The sequence below is a fragment of the Xylocopa sonorina genome, chromosome 8, assembly GCF_050948175.1.
Source record: "Xylocopa sonorina isolate GNS202 chromosome 8, iyXylSono1_principal, whole genome shotgun sequence".
In the NCBI taxonomy this organism is placed as follows: Eukaryota; Metazoa; Arthropoda; class Insecta; order Hymenoptera; family Apidae; genus Xylocopa; species Xylocopa sonorina.
Window position 1 is genome coordinate 5112514 of NC_135200.1, and position 25444 is coordinate 5137957.

At 41.2% G+C, this 25444-nt stretch overlaps 4 protein-coding genes and 1 long non-coding RNA gene across 5 annotated transcripts in view; 2 read left to right on the top strand and 3 right to left on the bottom strand.

Annotated features, from left to right (window-relative positions):
- The window catches only part of Fax (failed axon connections), a 32207-nt gene extending 19253 nt beyond the window's left edge, over positions 1 to 12954 (top strand). The window contains exons 2-4 of the mRNA XM_076899487.1: positions 10288 to 10626; positions 10755 to 10892; positions 11011 to 12954. Coding sequence (XP_076755602.1) covers positions 10288 to 10626; positions 10755 to 10892; positions 11011 to 11367 — 834 coding nt within the window. The 3' untranslated portion in view covers positions 11368 to 12954. The remainder of the gene's footprint in view (positions 1 to 10287; positions 10627 to 10754; positions 10893 to 11010) is intronic.
- Positions 12955 to 15938: 2984 nt separating this feature from the next.
- Positions 15939 to 20158, bottom strand: LOC143426193 (uncharacterized). The gene is made up of 6 exons (XM_076899434.1): positions 20005 to 20158; positions 18110 to 18341; positions 17571 to 17732; positions 17245 to 17452; positions 16972 to 17167; positions 15939 to 16841 (listed from the first exon to the last, which is right to left on the bottom strand). The coding sequence occupies exons 2-6, from the start codon at positions 18290 to 18292 to the stop codon at positions 16652 to 16654; spliced, it is 939 nt and encodes a 312-aa protein (XP_076755549.1). The 5' UTR covers positions 18293 to 18341; positions 20005 to 20158; the 3' UTR covers positions 15939 to 16651.
- A 760-nt stretch (positions 20159 to 20918) lies between these two features.
- On the bottom strand, positions 20919 to 21776 carry Sec61beta (Sec61 translocon subunit beta; the record flags this gene model as incomplete). Its single annotated transcript, XM_076899817.1, has 2 exons — positions 20919 to 21471; positions 21556 to 21776. Coding segments are annotated over 2 exons (309 nt in total), but the record flags the coding sequence as incomplete, so codon positions are not given.
- A 228-nt stretch (positions 21777 to 22004) lies between these two features.
- Positions 22005 to 25444, top strand: part of LOC143426234 (uncharacterized) — a 40121-nt gene continuing 36681 nt past the window's right edge. The window contains exon 1 of the long non-coding RNA XR_013102128.1: positions 22005 to 22230. This is a non-coding gene — a long non-coding RNA (uncharacterized LOC143426234). The remainder of the gene's footprint in view (positions 22231 to 25444) is intronic.
- Positions 23430 to 25362, bottom strand: LOC143426030 (tax1-binding protein 3 homolog). Its single transcript, XM_076899137.1, has 3 exons — positions 25165 to 25362; positions 24770 to 24898; positions 23430 to 24697 (listed from the first exon to the last, which is right to left on the bottom strand). The coding sequence occupies exons 1-3, from the start codon at positions 25219 to 25221 to the stop codon at positions 24509 to 24511; spliced, it is 375 nt and encodes a 124-aa protein (XP_076755252.1). The 5' UTR covers positions 25222 to 25362; the 3' UTR covers positions 23430 to 24508.

Below are 25444 nucleotides of genomic sequence, written 5' to 3' on the forward strand. Positions count from 1 at the left end.
ATTTGACGCAATCGCCTCCTTTATGTTGGTGTTGTTTAATTCTTGAGGAAATAAGAGAAGAAACGTTTCTAAGAAAATCCAAGTTGAACGTGCCTCTCGATGGACGTTTTACTTTCCCGCTCATTCCTAGTTGCAACGAAGACCCACGGGATGGTCAGTTTACCAGTAGTGGCTGAAACATCGTGCCGACATACCACCGCAATGTACCCAATTTATCCTCTTTGCCACGGATCTTAATTAATTAATCTTCCAATTGAACCTCATTACTGGTTATCTTATCGCGTTGGAACGCTCAGAAGACACCACGCAGGCGAGCCTTCCCTTTTCTGTTCTCTCTCTCTCTCCCTCTCTCTCTTTCTCCCTGTAAAATCCCTCTGAGCACGAGAAATTTGTTTCGCCGCCGTGGGTTCATTGCACCGTTTCAACAGAAAAAGAAGAAAAGCTCTGGACGTCAAGATGTGGGCTCGCGTGCATCGCGGACGCTCTTCTTTTACGTCTGAATCGCGTTCTTCTCTTTTCCGTTGATTATGGGCCGTTTCATCGCGCTACTGTGAAATTATTCGAATCTTATCTGACATGGGTCAGTGATTTGACACAAATTTCGCGTGCAGCAGACGAATGCGTGTCTGCGGTATGGTGCAAATTGGTTCCCGATGATGATTTTCGTAAAATTCGATATTCGATGTTATATGTTTCGAGTCGATAGAAATATTTAGTTAAGCTAACTTTAATAATAAATTGTACAATTTTAGGCGGTTAAAATATCGCCATGAAGTTACTATAAGTAAACAAGATGGCTGGCTAGCGTCCGTCAGTTTATAAGTGTGTCTGTCTCTCAACAGGGTAACTCCTAAAGCACTTAAGCTCCGCAGCTTAAACTTGGCACAGAAATTCCTCGGATAAAGTATTCGCTCGCTGCTGAATTTGGGTTAATTCGGCGCACACGGTAAAAAAGGAAACACTGACGCATTTTGTCTAATTAAAACTAAATTTGGCCTAACTTTTTAGGCTGCATTCGATACCAAAAACGTCAAACTCTCCTCTTCCATCGTCTGACATCTATTTTAAGACTTTCCTCTCTGAATCTCCTCTCGTTTCTACCGCCTCTAGCCCCTATCTCGAGTGGGAGGAGTAAGTCGTGTCCTGTCGCAGGTTTCGCTCCACCGTGGCAGCCCTTATCAAAGGATACGCGATGCCGTAATCGTGTCGAGTGGACGATGGCGTGGCAGGCCTTCTGGTTTCTTTCCTTCGTGCCTCTATTGTCCGGATATCAGAGGAGAATTATCTTGAACATTTCATAAGACGTCTCACGCGGCAATGAAGGAAGTTCATTGTTCGATGGCAGACGATCTATCGAGACGCGGCCATAGAACCAGTAACTTTCAGATAACTCCTGCACGCGATGGGAAACCGAGGATCCTTATCCGTTCGACTGAGTTTTTCTTTTTCGCCCAACAGAGGACACGGTCAGAATAGCTCTGCGGTATAAATATATTTCCCTATACTAATAATTATCAAAATAAATTCAACGGTGTAGCAGTGGTTTCCACACGCGCAATTGTTCGACCGTTAATTTTGAACGTTGGCGGCGTACGCGATGCTATTTCCACGAACCCGACGTTCCGCGCGATATCAAAGGGGCGCTAGCCCGTGAAACGTCGCCGCAGTGTTGCACGTTGACGCGGAAACGCGGCGAACAAGGTGAACTATCTGGACACACACGTGTTGAACTGCTGGCCGACATGTGCGGCGTCGAGTGTCGATACGTTGAGGTAGGCCGGCCACCGACCTCTCTACCGAGTTCTAGACTCGGCTCGAACCCGTTCTCCACTCTCGACCGGTGTCATGGAGCGAACCACTGCAGTTTTTTTATCGCCTCGACGTGTTTCGTGGCAAACACGCGCGCTACAAGTCGTTTATTCTTAATCCAATTGCACGTATACGGGGTTTCCATTCACGAGGAACGAACGCCTCTGAATTCGCCATCGATATTTGCAAACGTACACGAAACGCAAATTGTGCTAAATCAAATGTATCTACTTTGATTTCTGTCTGATTCGTATCGCGTCGTGTGATCATTTGAAACGCAGATTTGAACATATTTGCGACAGTAAAGCGCTGTCTAAGATATGCTGTAGGCAAACGATGCATTTTAAGCGTGTACAGACATGAGCAATGATCCTGACCCTACTGGCTTTGCTGATACAAACGCCTAACGTGACCGTCCAATTGTGTACAAGCCAGTGGCTTTATCTATTACCATCGTTCCTTGTTGGGCACGCGTTTGCGTTGGAAAGAAACTGATGTCTAGGCCCAGAATTATTGTGTTTGCACAATGGAAATTAAAATGTGGACACAAGCCTATTTGTTTCGATCTACAGTTTCGAGATAAATTTAGGATAATAATGTACGATCGGAGTTGTTTAGGTGGACGTAACTTAGTGTAGAAAGTGGAAGTTAGTGTTTAAGATTGCAAGAGTAGCGTGATGGATGCTAATTGCTGGTCTCTCATTCAAGCAATCTTTTTAAAGGATTCTCATAATTTCCCACTTCCACCGGTCAAAGGTGTTTATCGTTCGCTAAGTAGGCGTTTTGGAATGAACGCGGCTGAATATCTTCATTATGTGCCTCCGCACTGTGAAGAAACCATTGTTCCCCATAATTAATCCTGCAATCATGCAACGGTAAAGGGATCCCTAACCTTTTTTAATTGTTAAACTAAGGTCAATGTGGGTCAAGTAAAAAATTGTACGGAACCGAAATTAAGCAATGGACTTTAAACAAAAATTAATCGTCGTCCTCGAGTAATCACGTCGATTCATTGCGTGCACCAATAAGGCGTCCCTGCGCTTTTTATTAAGTAATGCCCTTTTCTCTCATAATACGGAGAAACGAAATTTTTCTACATTTGTGTACAGCATCTTTTACCGCTGATAGAATATGAACTATCAAGTTTCACGAGCACGTATCGTGCACGCTGTCCGTTAAAATTTAATTGTATGATTGTGGATCGGAATTTCGTGGCAGGGGGGCAGCCAACGAGCAGGAGCGGCAATCTTCCTCCGAGTAATTTATGCTCATAGGCTTTTCAGATTCGTCGTAAGTGATGGAGACTACTCATCCCACATTACGTAGGATTTCCTTCTGCCATCCTCTTGGTAGGGGTAATTGCCGTATATGTAACCGCAGCTTTGAGATTCGCGGTTCTTATTCTCCGTACAGAATCTTCTATAAATCCTAATGCGAAACGGGGACATCTAATTTATTGAGAATGATACGTTTCGCGTAACGTTCTAACATAGCCGAGATGCCGATGCAAATATAGTATTATATCAAGATACATCTAAACTCGTGTCCGTACGCTTTCTACTGTGGTATATCGAAAACGTTAGAATAATTATATTTCATCGTTATTACATTCTGTTAAATAACGAAGCGCATACAGCTCTAGGTAAAATAAAAGATTTTCGGAGAAGAATGTTAAGGTGAAAATGTAAATTTGCTCTCAATGACTAAGGATAGTATTCTGAACGTTAGAAGAACGCTACAAATAAGATAAAGCTCTTGTCTTAAGTAAAGCTGATCTTGCTCAGCTATAAATAAATACTATCAGTTAGTCACCCAACAAAATGTACACCCGTTAAAACGACAAAATCCCCGAACGTGTTCATCGCGAGATAGCGTCACCCGAATCTCTTCACCGTAAATCGTAGGGTTCAGTCTCCTAATCCCGCGAAGTTAATCGCCGGTGAAGACCACGGACAGAACAAGGGCCACTCGTTTTACAGCTTCTGAACAATCACCACGGGGCGCCCATTAGGAATATTTACCGGGTACACGATTCTGTCACGTCCAGAAGAAAAGTCTCTGTTCCACCTTCGTACGCGTCTCTTTCTCTCTCTCCCTCTCTCTTCCCTTCCTTGGATGTAATCGAGCGATGGGGTCATTTGTTAACGGTTAGATAGGCGGCCAGCCTGGTGTGTACGAGTTAGAGACGAGAATGGGGACCACTTTCAGTCCTCTCCATTACGGAGGAGGTGTATATACCGCGAAACGGTCTCTCGAAAGGTCGAAGCGCATCAAAGTAACCTGGCTACGGCCATTTTACGCAACAAATTGCTCATTGTTCGCGGTACACGCAAAAAAGCGTTCGCATCGGGGGCCGCTTTCTGCTACGCGGGTCCTCGGGTCTATTCTCCCCGCGAAAGTCACAGTCGACGGTTCGCCATTGTCGGATGCGCCGTGCAATTTTGTGCTTCCTCCTCATCGCGGGAGGTCTTGCTCGAGAAACGCCGATGGTTAACGAGGGGAGGCGCTGTTACGTCTGTTTAAGCGTCAGATGCCGCGAACCGTTGAAGGGTTTGCTCGATAAACGGCAGAAGGTTTCTGAGAAGTACTTTTCGCAGTCTTTACTTTTTCAAGATATTGGAAAACATTATTCGCGTACTAATTCATGTTATTCCAAATAGCATGACCACGTGCCGTGGCTTTGCATCAAGTTTTCTCCCAGCGTTTTTGCTTAATACCCTTTTGATCGTAAATTCCGCGGTCATAATCCGCCCTCGACACCGCTTCGTCAAAGTAGTTCTATTCCGTATTACGTGGCTATAAATTACCCGCGGCGCTTTGTAAACTAGTTCCAACAAAGCTCGTGCACGGCTTAGCCACCCTGTGTAGCATCTAGTCCCCTCTGAGTCATACGTGACTCATCGCGCCACATCAAATAATAATTTCTAATGTACGTTTCACCGATTAAAACCATCCACGATGGAGACCCCCTAAACCCACCAACAAAGTCAACATTTCGGGGTAGCAGGAAATTTCATTCAACTTTATTCGTCTGACTCACGCCACCGTGGGACGATCAGCGTTTCAGAGGGTGGAGGGCAGCAGGAAGAAACTAGGGATGGGATACGAGGAGATAGATTTTTGGTGAAACAATTAGAGTATCGATAAAATAATAATTATGTTAAAGTAATTCTTTCTTAAAAGTAGAAAAATCGTAGATTGTATTTATATTTAAATTCTTCGCATTCTGTTACACACAAGGGCAACGTCTTGAGAATCGAAAAGTTCTTTACAATGGGTACACTTTGAATTGGACAATCCTACCGATTTGTTAGTTTTGTAGTTGCAATTGACGCTATGAGAACGTGCTGCGAAATAGAGAATTAGAGACGACCGGCATTCTTTATCCTGCAATTGATTGATGCGGTGGTAATTCTCGATGCGATTCGCTCTGACGCTTCACGGTTAAAAGGTGAGCCTAGATTTATCGGTTAGCGCGGCTTTAGGTCCGGCAGGCTCGATATCGAAGACGGGTTCTCGGGCACGGATGCCTGTGGCTGCCAAGTGGCCAGGTTCGTTGGACTTGGCAGTCACGGCCCGCGTTTGCTTTCGTTTTCGGCCGATCGGTTCTTCCTGACAGCCGGCCGACTTTACGGCGCGGCTAGCCTTGTGTAGCGAAACTATTTTCACGCGCGAAACCATTCAAGTCCTGCCAGCATTTCCATCGGTCGGACGCCATTGATAGCCGGGCCGACATTTGCGCGAGACGTATGTAGGTGTCGGACGAGTGCACAATTTCCTCGCCCGGCTGCCGAACAATAGGGACGTGTTCTGAACGTGTTTATGTCCCCTTTGTGCGTGTCTTCTTGCACGATCTCCCGTCCATTTCAGAAAGAGGACCGCGATAATGCTAGATAAGTATGTCAACGTGTACTTTTTGGGGTGAAAGGGTAGAATAGTTCCGGTATATACATTGGTGGCCCCAACTGCGGCCCATGGAATCGCAGACAGGTTCTCTGTTAGCGTTTTCTATCTCTTTTATATTATCAATATTTGGAAATCTAAAAGTACACCTATATATATTTTCGTTTTTTAATTTTAGAGAAGAGGAAGGATGCGTATGGTGGTATAGATTGCAATAGGTGTAGCTGATGAAGGAGTTCAGTTATTTTAGGACATATTGTGGTATAATTAGACGAAGGTTCGATGTTTGACGGGGAGAAGTCACGGTGGTCGGGTAGTTGGTTTGATGTTCAAGTTTTGCGCACATGTGGCGCATGTGTGATACATGTCCGATGGATTCGAGATGGAACACAGGGAGGATGGTATGCAAAATTCTGGCCCAGGAATCTCTTATATATTCCGTGTATATTTGTACGGTTATAAATTATTCTGACGTGAATCCCTCGAATAAAAATCTTTCGAAAAGCGTTATTCCTGAGAAAAAATTTCGTGTACAGTACAGATCTCTCACGTTTCTCGTCGTCACGCATCAGAAATGAATTCGTGTTCAATTATTTCTTACATCTCTAAAAACATTTTTCGTGCTCGGATCGTTGTTTCAATAGAATTTCTCCACTTTACTCCGAAATATATTTAAAGTACTCGCATCGCTCGAGGGATGACCCGATATAGTTTTGTTCTTGAACGATACCGGTAGGCAGAACAAGCCAAGTAGAAAGCCAGAAGAAGAGGAGGAGTGAAAGAGGTGGTTCTATTGGCCCTTCGTACAGGGCTGCGGCTGAGGCTGACTGTTAGCTAGGCGTTGTGGAGCAGCCAGCAACCAACAGCAGCGGCAGCTAGCAGCATCCCGTACGATCAATACGCAGCTTGCGCTGCGAGCCACGACTACGTGAAAATACGGCAACGACTACCATGATCGTCACCGACGACGAAGACGATGACACGACTACTACGTCCGTGACGAGGGCTGCCTACGTACGATACCACGACATAACGGCTTGGAACCTCTGGGAGAGGAGGAAAAGGGAGGAGGACGTTGCCAGGCGACGGAAGCTGCCTACCGCCAGAGTTCATCGTCCTCCGACTTGTTTCTTCTCCCTTCCACCCACCCATTCACCCTCCATTTATCCTTCTCTTTCGCCCTCCTCCCCCCCTCTATACCACTCGACTTTGTCTTGTTCTCGCTCTTTCTCGTTTTTCATACTCCCCCTCTATCTCCCTCTAACCCCACGCGTTCCCCTCCCTCGATGGCTCGCTGTTATATACCACTCCCTGATTCCCTCTCCGGCTTCTCTTTTACATTCTCGTTCCCTCTTGCCGCCTCTTTTTCTCTCTGCCTCTTTCGATCTCTTCTATCTCCTACGCGCGCCTATTTCTCTATCTTTTTGCATGCCGCGCGCCTTAACTTTTGCTCTTCCTCGACTCGAACTCCGTTTCATCCTCAGTTAGGTTCTCCGTGCCCGCTCGCTAGGCTTCTCTCGTCGGAGTCCGGTCTCCTTCAGACGCTTCTTCTACTCTTTAGAGAATTACTTCCGTCGGTTATCCCTCCCTTCGATTTCGCTCGCCGCGCTCCCGCTCGCCTTACCTCCGCGCATTTATTTTTCCCTCTCGCTGTTTCGGTTTGTTCTCTCCCTCTTCAACCCCGAGCTCTCCTCGATGTGCAGGCGAACGTGCACAGAGGACACGCAAGCGCGATGCAACCCCGCGCGTGCACGTTCGACTTCGACTGGGATCGGTAGAGCGGAGGGCAGCTGCCCCGCGGTAATTTGTACTCCACCTACTACCTTCCCGCCTCTGCTCGACTTTTCATCTCTCGAAATTGATACACGCTTCTCGACGATATATTCCGCCCGCCGCGGCGGCGGCGGCGGCGGCGGCGGCTCGCCCTCTTCCTCTCCGTTATTATGCGCTTTTGAATGCACGCGGACGTTTTTAACGATCGTCCGCCGCCGGGTCTGCACGTAACGTCGGCCGCAGCGCCACCTGCGAAACCGTGGGGCCTACGAATTAATCAGTACCGACCGCGTCATCGATTTTACGCCAGAGGATATCCAATCCCGCTGGGGCATATCGGATTTTCGCGCTTTCTGGCCAAGTCCGTTGCCCCGTTGTTTGGGTATGGCTTCAGTGTCCACAGCTGCTTTGTGTCCACTTTTTTTTTTTTTTTGTTTTTTCGTCTCTTTTTGCCTCGTCGTTGGATGGCGCACAGTGTTTGTTTCAAACACACCACCCCGAGTTCAACGTCCAGCGCGAATGTACCTTTCCAATAATGTTCCAGCGAACAAAGTAGCTTTTCTATATCCCTTTATCTCCCCGGCTACGCTGGGTGCATCGAGTGTATCGTTCAGCTTTTTGATCCTTCGATTTAAGCTTCCCTTTTCTCTCAGTTTATCCCCTCCTTTCTGTTGTTTATCCTTTCCCCCTCTTTTTTTCAGATGCTTTTCGTCTCTCTGGAAATCACATTGGCATACATCTTTTGCTGACCTTCGTTTCCTCGCCCGTCTAACTATCTCTCTTCTGCCTCCATTATCACAACGCGTTCGTGTTACAAAACACCCGTTGCACCTCCGTCGACGTCCTCACCAGCCATCCTCGTCATTATCGTTCACACACGAAGATGCTACCGTACGGAGACTGCGTGCTGCAGCAGCCTTTAGGGCCCATCCTCGATGCTCCCTTCCAGCCTCCCAACCGCCACAGGGATCTTCCTATTCGACTTACTTTCGTTTATTTCCAATGACGGCGCAGCTGCACGCGGCACTCGCTGATTGCCGACGATGATGAGCTCTTTCCGAAGAGGTGTTTCCCACGTATATATCGCGACGTTGTTCCCCTTTTCGTGGGACCGGACTCGATGCTCCGGTCTCTTCATGCGTTATTGTACGGTTAATTCAGGTGATTTCTATAGACGCAAACACGCGCGCGGCTTGTTCCACTTGTCGATCCGTGATTGACGCGAGGAATACTTTCTTAGCGTCTCCTTTTGCCCCGCATGCACACGCATCTTCGCGCCTTCTGTATGCAGGTCCGTCCTGAAGGTTACACAACGATACCATGCGATACGCAGAGGGACCGTCATAGGCAACGCGGTGCCTCGTTTGAAACGCAAGAGATTAAGAACGTTTTTCTATATTAAAAAACAGTAATTGTGGATAGGAGAGTATAGGCAAAAGTCTGAAAGTAAAGATCTCTTAAGGTCGTTGGAGTGGAAGCTCTTATCTAAATTGTCAGAGACTTGAAAGCATCTCCTTTCTCTATTTCAAGATATTTTAATGCATTATCTCGTACGATTCCCAGACGATTCTTGTTATAAATGTTTTCACGAACAGTTTCTTACAACCATAAGATATCGTTATTGAAATTCCGATCGGAGTAACGCTTGTAAACTTCACAGTCGATGTTTTATTTCTGCGTAGCTTAGTCTATAAAATGCCTTGGAGAGTTCGGAACAAAGTGCTGTGCACATTATATTGTTCATCATTTTGTTCCAATTTAGCTAAAAGGACGGCAATTCGAGAGATTTCACGAACGGTATTCTAGGTCAATGTTCATTCGGAATAAAATGCGCTAACAGATGGCTAACAAGTAGCTAGAAAGTTCCCTGTGTGCTCAGGTGAAATCCGGGCAATACAGATGTTACTACTTCCCATTGACAGTATTTTTAAGTCATACCATTGTAAACCGAGTTTCAAGAAAGTGGTCTATCTGCATCGGTATGAATTTTCACCTCTACCAATCCATTGCTATAAACCGTAATGTCGAACAGGCTCGCTAACTTATATTTGTAACGCTTTATATTTTATATACTACAGTTTTTAATTTCTGTTTCGTGAAATTTATCCTACGTCCGCCTGAATGGTTATTCCATTTCGAAACGATACGCATAAAATCCTGGCAGGCCTGCATATATCGCGTTATCAATACTGCTTTGCAATATGATCCCACCTGTAAAGGACACCAGATATCTTATTGACTTACGATGCACTCCATGTGTAGCACTGGTGCGTATAAATATAGTATGTGCATTGGCTGGTGCGTTTATTTGTATACTCGGGCTGCCGGTTAAGTATCTGCTTAACCTTCTCCTCAACGCAATTTTTTGTTCTGCTGATCTCGTACGTTTAGAAAATTGTGGAAAGTTGTAGAGAGATTAAGGGTGGTAATGGTATATTTTATCCGGCGATAGGATGCGAAACTCGAGGTGACTGCGTCGGGAACGGGTGCCTCAGCCATGACGCCATCGAAGCCCCTTGGTGTTTCTTTACTTTTTCCGGTTTTTTCCCCGTGAATCCACGTTTGTATCGCAGGGGCTTCCGATCCCACGCGTACATGCGCTTCCGAACAACTCGTTGCGCGTAAATGATATCTATTCCGTGTAAAATATTTTAATTCTCCAGTTTAACGTTCTCATCGAATTGATACTTTTAAAAACAAATTAAAATCAATGCTATCAATTTTAAACGTAGTAAACTGAAGTAATTAATTTGTTTTTGTAAATGGAACGAGTATTATATCGAGGAATTCTTCTTGTTACAGAATGTGGACCACAAGATGAAGTTCCGCTCCAAGAAGGGCGCGTTGCCGTTCGTCGAGTTGAATGGCGAAGAGATCGCGGACAGCACGATCATACTTCGCGATCTGAGCCAGAAGTTCGGCAAGGACCTGGACGCCTGTCTCACGTCCGAGCAGCGAAGCGTCTCTCATGCAATGATATCGATGATCGAGAACCACCTTGTCTGGGTGGTCGCGTTCTGGCGCACCAAGAATCTCGATCAGGTTCTCAAGGGTTACAAAGTGAACCTTCAACACGTGCTCGGCACTCGCATCCCCAATGGTATTCTCAACTTTTTCTTCAAATTTACGTTCGGACGTAAGGTAAGTTTCAAGCTTATAATTCAAGCTGCTATCTATACTCTCTGCAACTATATTAACTCCATCTCTATGGATATAATAGGAACCACTCTTGTGAATGTTGATAGTAAGAAATGTGATGTTCGTTTCAGGGCGCAAAGAAAGTGAAGGCGCAGGGTATGGGTGTGCATACTCCAGAAGAGGTGTCCCAATTCGGTTGCGCCGATCTCAAGGTACTCTCCGACATGCTTGCCGACAAGCCTTTCTTCTTCGGAGACGAGCCAACTACGGTGAGTTTCGAGCCTCTTGCTAATTGCGGTACCGTTGCGAGAAGATGGTACACACGAGGGAGGAAAATGTACGTTCGATTGATTTTAACGAGCCTGTTCGTTCCCTTATTCGAAACAGTTGGACGTGGTGGCGTTCGCGCATCTCGCCCAAATCCTCTACATCGACAAAGACACGCCGTTCAGCCTTCGGGACTACATGCAGGAGAACTGCGCGAATCTGGTAGGACATTGCTCGCGCATGAAGGAACGATGCTTCCCGGATTGGGACGAGATCTGCTCCACTCTCGAGATGAACACGCATCTACCGAAGCCAGAGAAGCAGGAGGAGAAGGAGGGTAAGGAGGAGGCGAAGGAATCGAAGGAGTCGAAGGAAGAAAAGGAGGGCGACAAAGAGAAGGCGGATAAAGAGGAGAAGGAGCTGGAGAAGGACAAAGAGGTTGACGAGAACAAAGAAAAGGAGAAGGAAGGGAAATAAGCTGTCTCGGCTGAACGGAAAGCAAATAAGTCGTTAAAAAAAAGAGGGAGAAAGAAGATTTAAAACTGAAGAAAATCGAGGGTGTGATCTGGTAAGATATTGGGAGGGGGAGGGGGGGAGGTTAGGGGTGAAAAAGGGAGGGAACAGCGTGGAAGAATGCGTGCGCGTGTGAATGCGTGTTGCGTGAATGTCCGACAGAAAGAAATGGGAAGAGAGCTAGAGAAAGAGTGTAGAGAGCATGGAAATTAACGAGGAGGGGATTAAAATCTGTGTATGAAAGAGATAGTGAGATTTGATGAGTGCAAGGAGAAGAGGGGTAAGGGGGGTTTCAGGTTTAGAGCTCTCTACTTATACGTATAGATATTAATAGACTCATAATGTTAAATACTTCGTTTATATACGTTCGTAACACGTTACGCCATTTCTCATCGACACCCCAGCACACCCGAATCGAACAACAAACTTTTATCATTATATCCGACCCAGGGCCCTTTTTCCCCTCCGTGAAACCTAATATAAGAAAGATTGATAAATTAAAAAGTAAGGAAAAAAAGAATAGCAACAGAAAGAGGAAACGAATCTCATAAGTTATTAGGGTATCGTAGGTTTGCAATATATCAAATGCAATAGCCTGACACATGCAGGTGTGTGAGAGATCTTCTTCTATGGAACAGTGGCCAAAATAAATGCATCGTGCATCACCACCGCGAGAAGAGAGAAATACGATGCAGTTTTATGTGAAAAGAAGCGAGATCATTTATGGTTACGAAACACGACGATAGATAGCGCCCCTGACACTGGCTCAGGGGGAAGGCGTCTTGTGGTCGCTTCTTATTACCATTGGCTCTTACTGTGTAAAATGTAAAATGAGTTACGTACCTAGCAACGTTCCAGCAACGTGCCGTATATCATAATATGATCTTCGTTTGATCGTGCTTTTTAGTTGCACATATGCACTTAGAGTCGCTATTCGGCATGAGGATTTTTATTCTTTACCTTCACCATTTCTTTCAAGTACAATCAAATTTTATTTAAATCGTTACTTAAGCATGATATTATCTATTACATTTTGATTATACATGTGAATTCTTAAATATCGAGTAATTATGTGTATCTAGAGAAAGGAGTGGAAATTATTTTTAATCAATCTCTCGAATTTTCGGTGCTCTCTGTTTTAAATTTCTTTGTACGATTCGTTTTACTCTGTAGCTTACTGAATCGAATACATTTTATGATCTATTGACAACGTCCGCCCCCCGACGAACGAAGAATCATCTAGAATTACGGATCGACGGCAAATGATGATATTTACGATGATTTGTATATTATTAGAGATATTTCTATTGCGTGCACGCGGATGCAATCCGAGTGACGGCGCCGCCGGAAGCGGAAACGGCGCTGTCGCAGCGTCCTGAAATCGTTCATGACGCTTTGTTTTTTCTTTTTCTTTCGTTAAGATATAACAAGAAAATACAAACAGATAGATGGGAGAAACCAGAAAAGAGGCGCAGGCAAACATCGATCTTTACTGTCTGGGTTTCCTTTCGATAATCGAAAACGGGACAAAAAAAAAGTAAAAAAACAAAAGAAAGAAAAGAAAAAGAAAAACGAACGAAACGCTGTGCTGCCCCCATGTGTTAGTTCAACTTTATTAGATGACTTTTTTCTTCGGATGTGCGAGAAAAATTTTTGCATAACGAAGCAAAATGAAAAAAAGAAAATACAAAAAAGTGTCTTTCACGCATCGAAACGAAGAAAGAAACACAGATACGGTTCACATACACACACATATACACACACACAGACACGTACAGACATTTTGATGTATAATGTTATATCGAACTGGGAATTGAGTGTTTTTTGTACGCGAGGCCAGCTTTATTACAAAGCGTCGGCTAGAAAAAAATTCCACGAAGACACAAGATTAATATAATTAATATTTAAGTAGCTTACTGTAATTAACCGATGATTACGATTACATAAAGGACAAAAGAAAAAAAAAACAAGTGAGTAACCAAATTAGCGTGTGAAAACTGTTTATACCTTAGGAGAAGGCATATGTTTCCACCCGTGGTTATTATTATTATTATTAATATTATTATTATTAATATTATTACTATTATTATTAATTATCGATTATTACGAGTACGAGTATAAGTAACGAATAATTAAAGATTAGTAAGAACAGAATGGGAAAGGAAAGAAACAGAAGTAATAAGAAAACACTTGGACAAGACCATAAACGTTGCAAGCACAGTAGGTAGGCACACATCCAGTACAGTAAGATTATTATAAGAGGAATATTAATAATAATTATAATATGACTGCTCGTTTTATGCTCGGCGCTATACATTTCATTGTCATTATTATATCACCATTTATTAACGATATACATACGAACAAATAAAATGTGTTTATAAATATAATGTGATCTTTACGAAATTTTCATCGAACATTATTGAATTGACCCGATATACGACGGAACGATATCTTTTTACGAGAGAAAAGAAAAGAAGAAAATGTTCTATTTTGTTTTATATTGTTTGTATAGCGATCACCATCTTTTTTGTTGTGCATTTCCGATAATAACGTAGCACGCTGCATGCAAGTCTAGGCTAGGCAATACGTAATTTAGTTTTACAGAGTTCTTTTTTCTTTTTTAAGGCAAATTTTTATTTCCTTTATATTACGACAAGGAGGAACGTGTTCGGACTGTTCGGATATTTTCATTTTAATTCCCTTTTAATGATGTTATTAACGGTAACAGATATGTATATGTACATACGTCGTGTATAAGTTGTACGATCACAGTAATATTCATTTCATAAATTCGATATAAGTTTTATATTGATATAAATACATATATATATATACATATATATATACATAAAAAATGGAATTAAAGTAATTAGGAATGAATAGGACAATATGTGCATTGTATTATATAATAAGTAAGAATAAAGTGTCAATGTCGAGAGAGAGAGAGAGAGAAAGAGAGGTAGAGATTTAATAAAATACGAAAGGAAAGAAATTATATTCACCACGATCGATATTTTTGTTTAATGTTAGTTTACTTTTGCGTGCCATAAGACGAAGAGAATAACAGCGAAAGCGTTTGGATAGAATAAAAGTATGATTGGACCAACTCTTGTTTATTATCTAAAATCTGAAGATTTACATACATAACAACGAACGAAACGATCGCTGAACGATCGTTTGCGATATAATACTTACAATTTGGCGTACTGTTCATCTATAGCTTTCTGTATTCTTTCTAAGTACGTTCGTGTTGAGATATTTCAGTTGACGACGAGCCATAATATCTGTCTTTACGATTAAAATTTGAGAATAGTTTAGCTTCCGTAGAGTGATTGCTTTGGAAAGAATACAGCTAATTAATACTTTCTACTAATTATAGCTCTCTTTTTACGATTTTCTACTCGGCACTGAGATATGTATAATATTGCTATAATTTAACGCTACAATTAATTTACGTACAATCAATCAGTATCACTCAGATAGCGTCTTATACTAAACGTTTTAAAATTGTAGGATAATTATACATCGACTTTTACTTTATTTGCTATGCACAACTAACTTTCCTAACTTTTAATTCCATCAATTTCCTTTAAAGCGATAGTTTTAGTCTGAAAATAATATTCCAACGAAGTTATAAATTAATAGTAGCTGACATTGCAGCTAAAAACAGACTTTTAAATATCTGCCCATCTCTTTCAACCCTAATAATATTTTTATCGATATCTCCTAACTTGCTTCCGCAAATTACTCTGCGAAAACCACATTCCTAGATATTATGTAAAAATAGATGTAAGCACTTAACATCGGTATACACGTGGTCCCTACCGGTCCAAAAATATTTTTAATTTCGTTCGGAATCTTTATTTCAATTGCTCCTTTTTTTTCTTTCGAAACAAATTACTTTTACGTGTAAAGAATCTTATAAAACATAACGAGTAGTATTTACAAACAAATATGTATTCGTATAATTTGGAAACATTTTACTCTTGAATATTTTACAAAATAGAAAAAGTTCAGCGCGATCTAATATAGCTTTCGAGCTTCTAGGATTTTCTATTGCACATTTACTTGTGTAGATCTGAATTAATCTAAATATCACGACAAACTCGATTACGAATCGAGAATATCATGTTAGAGGTAGTGTACTTACGATTTCAACTTCGATTTACTCTTTGATACTTTTTCTATTTTCTCGCATAGCGTTCTTCTCTTGAGAATTCTTAATTCCTAAAAATCTGGAACATGCCGAATAAGTTTGATTCTCAGCTAAGTTTGAAAAATAAATATTTTTCTGATTAGCTAATTATCATAATACGCATTGCTTGAGTATTCGTCATTGTGCTTTTACTTTTCTTGAACTTGTGAATTTAATCCTTTCCGAGTTATGGATTTTTATAAAATTTCAACTGCGAATTTATCCGCGAAAGAACTCGGAAAGAAGTCAAATCACGAAAAAATCAATTTTTCACAATCGACAGACGTCTTAATGAATGTAATAGTTAATTAATTCCTTCCTCTAATTAATTCCAGCTTGTAACTACGCAGAATTCCAGAATTATTCAGAGTCTTAGAGCGGCTTTAGTTTGACGGTCTATACGTCAAAATGGATAACGCACCTACGATAATTCTACTATTATGTAGCGCCCTGAGCAACTGCACGACTTGCTCTCCCTTGAAAACGACACTACCGATTTTCACATCTGAACCGCCTACGCATTTAAACAAAAATTCGAGACAGTATCAGGCTTTGAGATCACGGTCACTAAATGTACGATGATGATTGATCGATTTGCTGTCGATTTGCTCTCATGCCGAGCAAGGGATCTCCTTTTGGCGATGCTTCGATAGCGACAGTAAACATGCGACACCGGAAAATCAGACAAGGGTTGAAAAAAAGGACCATACGACGGACGATTCGTCAAGTTTGACATCCACGCATACGGTCGTAACTTAGTACCGTAGTACGTCGATGTATAACCATATAAGCTACATACGTAAAATTCGTCGCCCGTGCAAAGTCCCTCACAGCCCTATTGTAAGTTGTAGCACAAGTTGCGTTTGTCAAAACTGGATATCCGTGGCAGAATCCATCTCTCCAACGATCATAACCGAACAAGATAATTCAGGACAACTGTACGAATACGGTGAAACGCGGAAAATCGTGGTAGCCCTGTTAAAAGGCTGTGCTAGCCGTGCACGACTGCACGCCGGACTTAGGATTCGCTCGTCCGGCGTGTGGTTATAGCTACGTAGATGCAGCAAGGCTTATCGATGTCGATTCGGTGACAGCTGCACGAGGCTTCACATCCAACGAGTCATAAAGCGGAAATTCGCAGCAGAAGAATTTCAAGAATTTGGGTACCTCGACGTAGAACGCTGGTGGCATCGGTATCAGTGGCGACGTCGATTGTTTGTAATAGCGATACTCAGCGTTACTAGAAAAGAATGAAAATGCTTGATACTGGCAAACAATTAGTTAACGAGGATTAAATGGCGAATTGGAATCTTCGAAGAACAATATATGGAGATACCAATTTGAAAGGCTGTGAAATATCGAATACTCACTCGCGGTATCTCTCATCCGAAGCTCTTTCCAAAAGAGGCATACCGGATAAAAATAAAATAATAAACGTGGTGAAGATTGGGGACGCTATAGCGATCCATTCGAAACCTTCGATCACGTTCAACGATATCACAAAGATACCCCACCATACTACTATTTCGCCGAAATAATTTGGATGTCTGGATAACCGCCATAGACCTGCAATAAAGACCACTTCTCGGTAAACGAAGATTAATTCGTCGCTTCAAATGATTTAGCGCATGTAGAATGTATACCATCGTTACACCATTTCCCATTGTTCACTGGATCTTGCTTGAATGAAAATTTTTGCAAATCTGCGTAAGTCTCGGCTAACAAACCGGTTACAAAGAGTCCAGTGCCGGTACTATCCAACGTCGTCATGGTTTTAGGGGCCGGTGGTATTTTGTGCCGCGGTGAATTGATGATAATTACTGGTAAACTGACCACGTAAACCCATACAGCCTGAAAATCAATTCTAATTTTGATAGACATACTAATCGACGTGTACTTGGAATAAACATTTTCTAATAGCCCTGAATAAATATCCGATTTCGATGAATCTGTGGATGATATTATATACCTGAAATGTCCAGAATACAGCAAAACGGATCACGTTACTACGACGATCTTCGAATCTCTTGTCACGACCAATCTTGATGATCCTGTACAACAAATATCCAGAGAGACGCAGACCCCATAAGCAAACTAATACGGTAACCATTAGCTGCCTGCTGTCATATGGCTGAAATGTAAAGGACAACAGATTATAATATACATATATATATAAAATTTTTCCCATGACTAGTCTGCAACGATCAGAAATAATGAAATGTCTAATAACACATTAAAGTTACGGATCGAAGAGAAGGAAAAACAAAAGTATTAAGGATTCCTTAGAACAACAGACAAGTGTTCTCGATTGTCCATTAACGGTGCCATTGTTGGCAGCCATGGATCTCTTGAAAACAGACGGCCTAACGAAAATAAACTGGCGGCTGAAAGAAACGGTTAGCCAGTTTCTCGGTGGCCGTTCCCGATTAGACGACGGCTCGTGGCCAGTACGTGTTCATTTGCACGCGGACGCGTAACCGCGGAAGCGGTTTTATAATTAGAGCCCACCTTGCCCACTTGGCCAAGAAAGAAAGTGAGAAGGGCGAGGATGATGAAGTTCGTGCCACCGGCGAAATCCGTCAGCTTGTCCAACTGGAAGGTCGCCGCGATCGTGAAGAAGATGATTTGCATGCCGACGGTGACTATCGCGCTCACCGCGAAGTGGTCCTCGTCCAAAATATCGACCGCCATTGATCCTTGTTGATTGCCCACTCCCGCGCTTGATGAACTATTCGCGAGCCTGGAATCGTTAATGAAGCCGTAATTACATCGCTGTTAAATAGAAATTCTTTTTCAATTTCATAGCGCTCGTCGAACGAAATTTCTTAAAAATTTTAACATTTCCAGCTTAGCTGTAGTACAACTTGAAAGCAGTCGTCGAAAAGTGATTGCGAAAGAGAGTGATATTGGAAATTGAAAAAGATTCCAGCAAGTAAAGGAAAATGTGCACACTTCAACTGCAGGTATCAGAGTTTTATGAAATAAAAAGTATTTTATACGAAAGTCTTTTATACCAAAGACTGACTTGCTTTGTGTGTATAATATAGAATTGATTTCAGAAAATATCTGTTAAATGAATGGGGCGTTCAAGTGTAAGGAAATATACTGTTCACTTATGAACAATGTGTTTGAGATAAGATTACTTTGATCAAGTAGATTGATTCTGAACACACAACGTTCGAAACTGTTTGCAACCTGAACAGTGGGTGTTATAGCTAGTAGTATAGGTAAGTGCTTAATCAGACGACAGCGTCTCGCGTATTGACACACGGAAACCGGATATTTCATATTTATATGAATCCATTTTATTTCTTGTTTAGAAGAAAAAAGTTTCGAAATCGATTCTATCGGATCGTGGAGATTATATTTATCTGTTTAACAGGAAGTACACGTTTATTTGACATTTGAAAGTAAGTAGAGAGCACTATTATTGGAGGTATCATTTCTGAATTGAAGTATTTTAATCGGCGATAAGTTCCCAGTGGAATATTTGAGAAATAATAACAATCATCAGGAAATTTCAATTTCGCGTAACAAAAATTTCAAATTCAAAGGAAATTCTTATATTTTTTCATTTACGATAACATTGTTTTAGCTTTCGAATTGTGTTACGTTATCATTCGATCTCCGCGGGTAGATGCTAATCATTGTTATTTCGATAATTGCCTGCGCAACGTGGAGCGTCGCAATGCAGTTCAATTCGTTTCTAATTCTAACAAAATACCCCGCAAAGGTATTATTCTTTTCGGATAAGCGTATCCGTCACCTTTCAGCCATCCCTTTAATTTCATGCGCCAATATCCCACAAACCACTTTCAGTCATAAAAAGACGATAAAAGCGAAAGAACGAAAACTGTCATCGCTCGTACGTACTTACCGCCCCTTAATTCGAAACTTTTGCATCGTGCGATTGGCACAATAAACTATTTAAAGAACCATAGAACGAAAACCAGCACGTACACGTATCCCTTTAAATGAAGAAAAAGCGTGAAAACGATAATACCCCGACTATTTGCTCGAAACAATGCACGCTTTTGAAAACGCGACTTTAGAACCGCTTTCTGACTCGGCACCAACAGTTCCTACCATTTCTCGACATTAACGCGAGCCGTACGAGAGGTGAAACTTTCGTCGACGGAAAAACGACGCGAAGCACGCGTAACTCACGAAACTCTGGCGTCGTCGTGAATCGAACGCGATATCGTTGACCGTCATCGTCGAGTTTCGCGTCGGACGCAACGCGATTTGATGGAAAATCGCACGAATCGCACTTGTCACACGGAGACTGGGACGGGAACCACGTCGAGCCGAGAATAATCTCTCCGTTTGGACGGCGAAATTCTGGTTAAACGGAGAACACCCGTCCGCACGTAGTGGATCGGTTAAGAGGAAACTACGATTACCTCGAGAGAGAGGGACTTCATCGCATTAGCTGACAGAACGGGCGGAGTTGCTTCCACCCGCGGCGACAGGCAGCGGCAGGACTACGAGGGGGATTCAATGTCGAGTCTAAAACGAGAAACCCATGATCACGTGCTATGAGTCGACTGCGAGCGCATCGGGCGGTTTTCTTCTAGCTCGATCCTTCTCTCGCCACGACGCCAGCGTCTCCTCCCTCTGCCCGACGCTCTATGGTGCCGACCTATTGAGCTTTCAGACTTCGCCTTGCTCGTCTGACATTAGAATTTATTATAATCACCGTCGTAGGTAGAAGGCTCTTCGTGCAATTACTTGTAACGATTATTCTCATCTACGAATTAGAGAGAGAGAGAGAGAGACAGTTCTTATCTAAGAAATAAAAATAATATGGGGTGCGTTGGGGGTGTCTCTTTTGGGGAAATTGGAAATTCGAATGAATTTATTTGAAAGGATTGTAGGAACGGAGGAAATATTATAAATGAAGAATTATGATTTTTATTAGTTGTATATTTGTAAATGTAATTTGCAACAGTGTGTATATGTTTTTTTTTGTAATAATTGCACGGGTTAGTGATTTTGTAAAGCGTATCTATCGTTCACTTTTTTTTTCGATCGAATATACAATTGTTTGCCTGTTTTTTTATCGCGTTTGCTTCATTTTCACAGAATGCTGCAACCCGTGCTTATTCAGCGCGGAATCAATACGTACACGCGAGCGCGAATGAGTTTTCAGTTAAATGAAACATGGCGCATTATGCTGTTCATTCGTATTGTGCTGTTGAAAACAATGCGAATCTTTTGTCAGAGATGCTTTAGAAACGCTTGCTTCGCGTCGAACTTAATCTGCTTCCATTGGGATTGAATTCGCACAGAGACGGATAGAAACAAGAAGTATCACTTGGCTGTTTTCTTAATCCAATTAAGAATAATTTATTTTAATATCGTACATTATATTATCGTAATAGTAACTTTACAAACGATAACCAATATTTTATTTCGATCACGTATGACGCGAGTACAATTAGCTCTGGAAGGTATCTTCTTATAAACATTACAAAACTGAGTTCGATGAAGATAAATGGTTACAGTAATAGTATTTATGATATACCGTGTTCAATTTTTCGTCTTACTTCTCTATAAAAAACTGCAGAGATCCATTTTATGGAAATGTAACTTGTAGCACGCAGTGTTTCAATTCATTTAAATCGATCGAGAGATAATGTTAAAATGTTAAAGAATCACGTTGATCTTCCATTCCGAGGATATCCCCGACTTGTTACGGTCCCCTTAATTCTGTTAGTTTCACTGCACAGTTCTTCCCAGTTCCATCGGTTTTCTTAAAAGGTAAAGTCTCTTTCCAGTTTTAAGATCTAGTATATTTGCCCCAGATGTGAAGCATAAAGACAGCCGCAATAAAAAGAAGAGACATAACAAGCACCGGCACCGGTCCTCTGTAAAAATCATATTTACGTTTCGTTAGTTTCTTCATACTTATCCAGTTTAACAGTCACCGCTAATGAACATTCGGCTCTTACACTTTGATTCCAGGCGAGTCGTCGGTGTAGAATCTCCACATGCCGTCCGAGCCAGTTCCAGTGTTTCTACTCCTGGTCGAAACGGTGGTTGTCGTTTTCCTCTGCCTAACAGTACCTCCGCCACCTGTTCTAGGTGCTATAGCTTTACTGGGCGATCGCCCAGCGGCTCCAACTGAAGTGGAGGTCGGTGCGGCAGGCTTGGAAAGGTAAACAAAATGGAACAATCAATTTTTGCATCTAGAAAATTAACCGTACTTTTCACTGTCAATTTCACGAGACTCTACTCACCATAGTTTCCGATACTTTTCCAACGTAGGCTGCAAGCGAGCAAGTAGCAGATGATCACGAGCAATTTGTTTTAGAACTTGCGATTTCGTCTAAAATGCGTGACGATCGTTGCGCGCGGGTTTCCCGTCTCTTTATAATGCACGTTTAAAAAGTGAATTACGTTCAATGTACTGAAATAAATCGCTCGATATCGTTACATCGCGGACGCCAAGTTCCTTCTGGCGATTAGTTTAAACGTTTACTGGCAGTACGGAGCACGATATAAATCGACGTGTCATACACACACCGTCCACGTAGTGAGCTCTAGACACGTCATCATGCGCTGTTACATTCACAGCGACGCGCGAGCGTCCATCGTTACGGCGCATTTCCATGTCGAGGATATTTGTAAGTAGTATTTTATAACACTTCCATATGACAAAATTAAATAACGTTGACAAATTATTCTCAAGTATACACGTAGAGTTGTTTGGCTTTGTAATTGAGTTGGTAAATTTCCAAGTATGCGTTGGTCATAAAACGAGTGGAACATAGAGTAGGTTAAGTTACTTGTTAAATAAATTATTCCTTTATTGAGTTGACAATTATCACATAAAGTAGAATGGAACGTAAACTGTCGAGTATCTGGCATTAATATTATATCGTGCGAGAAGTTCGTACATGCTTGTTTCCACTCGAGTAATAGAACTTAACCTAGTAGCGAAACATTTTTCCCGAGACACATTTCAAGTGTCACCTTCGTGCCAGTTAGTCGTGGATTTCCCGACTTTTCTAGAGGATGTAAGTAAAACGCTACGAGTGAAGATAGAGTTTATTTCTCTGCCATTTAATGTTATACGAGTTCTAAAAAGGATCGAGTGGATCGACTAGAAAACATTTAAAGTCTGTAGAATGAAGGTACTGTATTTGTTTACATCTTGTAGAAAGTGAGTCGAATAGTTTTTAGGACGATTATCCGTGGTAGACAGTTTTACGACGATAGAATGAAATGAATAAGTTAATAAATAGAAGAAAAGTCAAAGAATATGGCATCTGAAAACATTACGAACTTTCTGGATAACCTAATATACGGATGATAGTTTTTATTCGCATACACGCATCGTAACAGGGCATTTATTTGTTGTTTAGGCAATATATGATCGTTAGTTTGTTTCATAGTTCTCTATATTATACTTTTTTTGGTAATAAATAACATAACTTTTATACAAGTGTAAAATTGAACTAAGACGTGTAATTTGTCACACAGAGGCTCTATACAAACAAAATCTTAAAACGCACGCATAATAATTAATATTCTATAGTTTTGTTTTTTAATCTTCCTTGTGGTAACGGACTAGTTAGAAAATTCTGATGAGGTGTTCTATATTTTGTAATTCGATGGTTTCGTCGTAATCGCATTAGAATCTTGGGATGTAAAAGAAAATCGTTTCGTATCGTTACAGGAACTTCTTCTTGTTCGCTTATTTTACATTTGTAGCCAATTTATCGTAAAATACAAAACTGTTACCTTTTCTTACGTATAAAAACTTTATGAAAGTGCATAGAAAAAACATTCGTTTATCGGTTAAAGTAAAGAATGTATAAAATAGAAAATTCAATACTTCTATTGGTCTCAAAATTGTACAGTCTCGATGACATTCTCTTTACGTTTTTTCAGTAACAGAAAATATTCGGTAAATACTTATAAATGCAATAGTTGTGTATATCTTAACATACTCATTTGTGTGTACCTTTTCGAAGGCATTGAAAGAACACTGTTTATCGTGTAATCGTTTCAGTCATTGCAGAACGTTTTAAATGCATAAATTTGGAGTACACTGTACGAGTCTTATAGTAATATACTGATATACTAGCAATACAAAATTTAGTAAACTGTGTGTTGCATATCTAAGCTAGTGTAACTTCATTATGCTTTGGCATTTTTTTGTTATATTTTACAATATAGAAATACTTAAAGAATAAAAATTATCATGGAGCATTTTTTGTTCATACAATTGGTTCTTTTGATATAAAATCAATCGTGAAATACTCTTCGTATTCTTATTATCCAAATAAACTTCTTTTTTATATAAATATATACACGACGGTAAGAAATATATCCACACGGATTCCGCGTAGTAGTTATTGTTTGGCACAAGAAATATTTAGCAAATTTTGATATACATTAAATATTATACAGCACGATATTAACGCAGGCGCATGTAAATTATGTTTTCTAAAAGCATAATTGTACATGACTAATAGCGTTATCAGTTGTTATCCTGTTGTTGGAAAAATCATTTTCATACAGTTACTTTTTCTCTCAACAACATTAACGAACAGTAACAGGATTTTTATACATATATATCTATTGCTCTAATTCTCTACTTCTATTGCAATTGGAAACAAATATTATGCCTGAAAAGTAATCATAATTATTGGACCTATATGACCCTATTTTAACTGTCATTCGTAGACACTTGTTACCAACTAAATTTACAAAAGTAGAGAATAATATACCAACTATTTTTAATCGTTCCGTGAAACTAATTCAAAAGTATCTTACTAACGGTCATAATCTAATATGATATTTGGCAGACATGTAGCTCCAATAAATTGACTTTGTTACTGCATATTGAGTGAAATAAATATTCTTCTTAGACCAAATAGATCACGCATTTGGTATTTAAGTACTCGTCACTCCTTTACGAGCTACTAATAGATTTAATACTGGATGTTTCCTTATATACGATACAGCTTTTTTATGAGTTACCATCGTAAAGTCATACCCATTGCACTGTAAAATTTTATCGTGCATACGTAGACCACTTTTCGCAGCTGGTGATCCCTCGTGCACTTCGGTCACATATATACCCTGAAATAAATATCTCTAGTTAATAACATCCAACACATTTACAATGGTTCATATCATATCAGTTCCCTTTACATTATCTGTATAACCCTGTGGACTTTTTCTGAAGTCTTGATCGATACCGCCTCCTATCTTAAAGCCACACTTCATCACCTCCTCCCCGTTTTCGTTCACATCCGTTTCTTTGACCAATATAATTGGTATCTAAAAGATACGCATGGTAAAATAATTTCAGTCGGTAATAATTGTTACCTTGACATTAAAAAACCGTTAACTCGGAATGGATCCTGATTATACTGTACGCAAGTGATTACGATCACACAGTAGGATGCAGCTAATAAACAGTTTTATAATTGGATAGAAGGTGAACAGAAACTCTGGGAAAAGTTTCTTTATTCATCGTTTATCGATTACCTCGTGGAAGAGTTAAGTCGGGAAATTACTTTCATGCACGAACGAAATGTACGTACGCTCAGGCATTCCATCGCGGTCCCAGCTTGATGCTGAAAAGCCATTTTCGCGCACATAATGACGAATCTCGTGTCTCTGACGAGCTCAGATTGACAATTGCTTACGATGATTCAACGTGACCACCAATTACTCACGCACTATTCACACCGATGTGAGAATCGCGCGACGATTCAGAGATGCACGGTTCGAGGGTGCGGTGAAAAAGGAGACGATATCGTAACAGCAAGAAAATTTTCGTTCACGTACGGACTCGTGTACAGCTCGTTAACGTTCAGACTT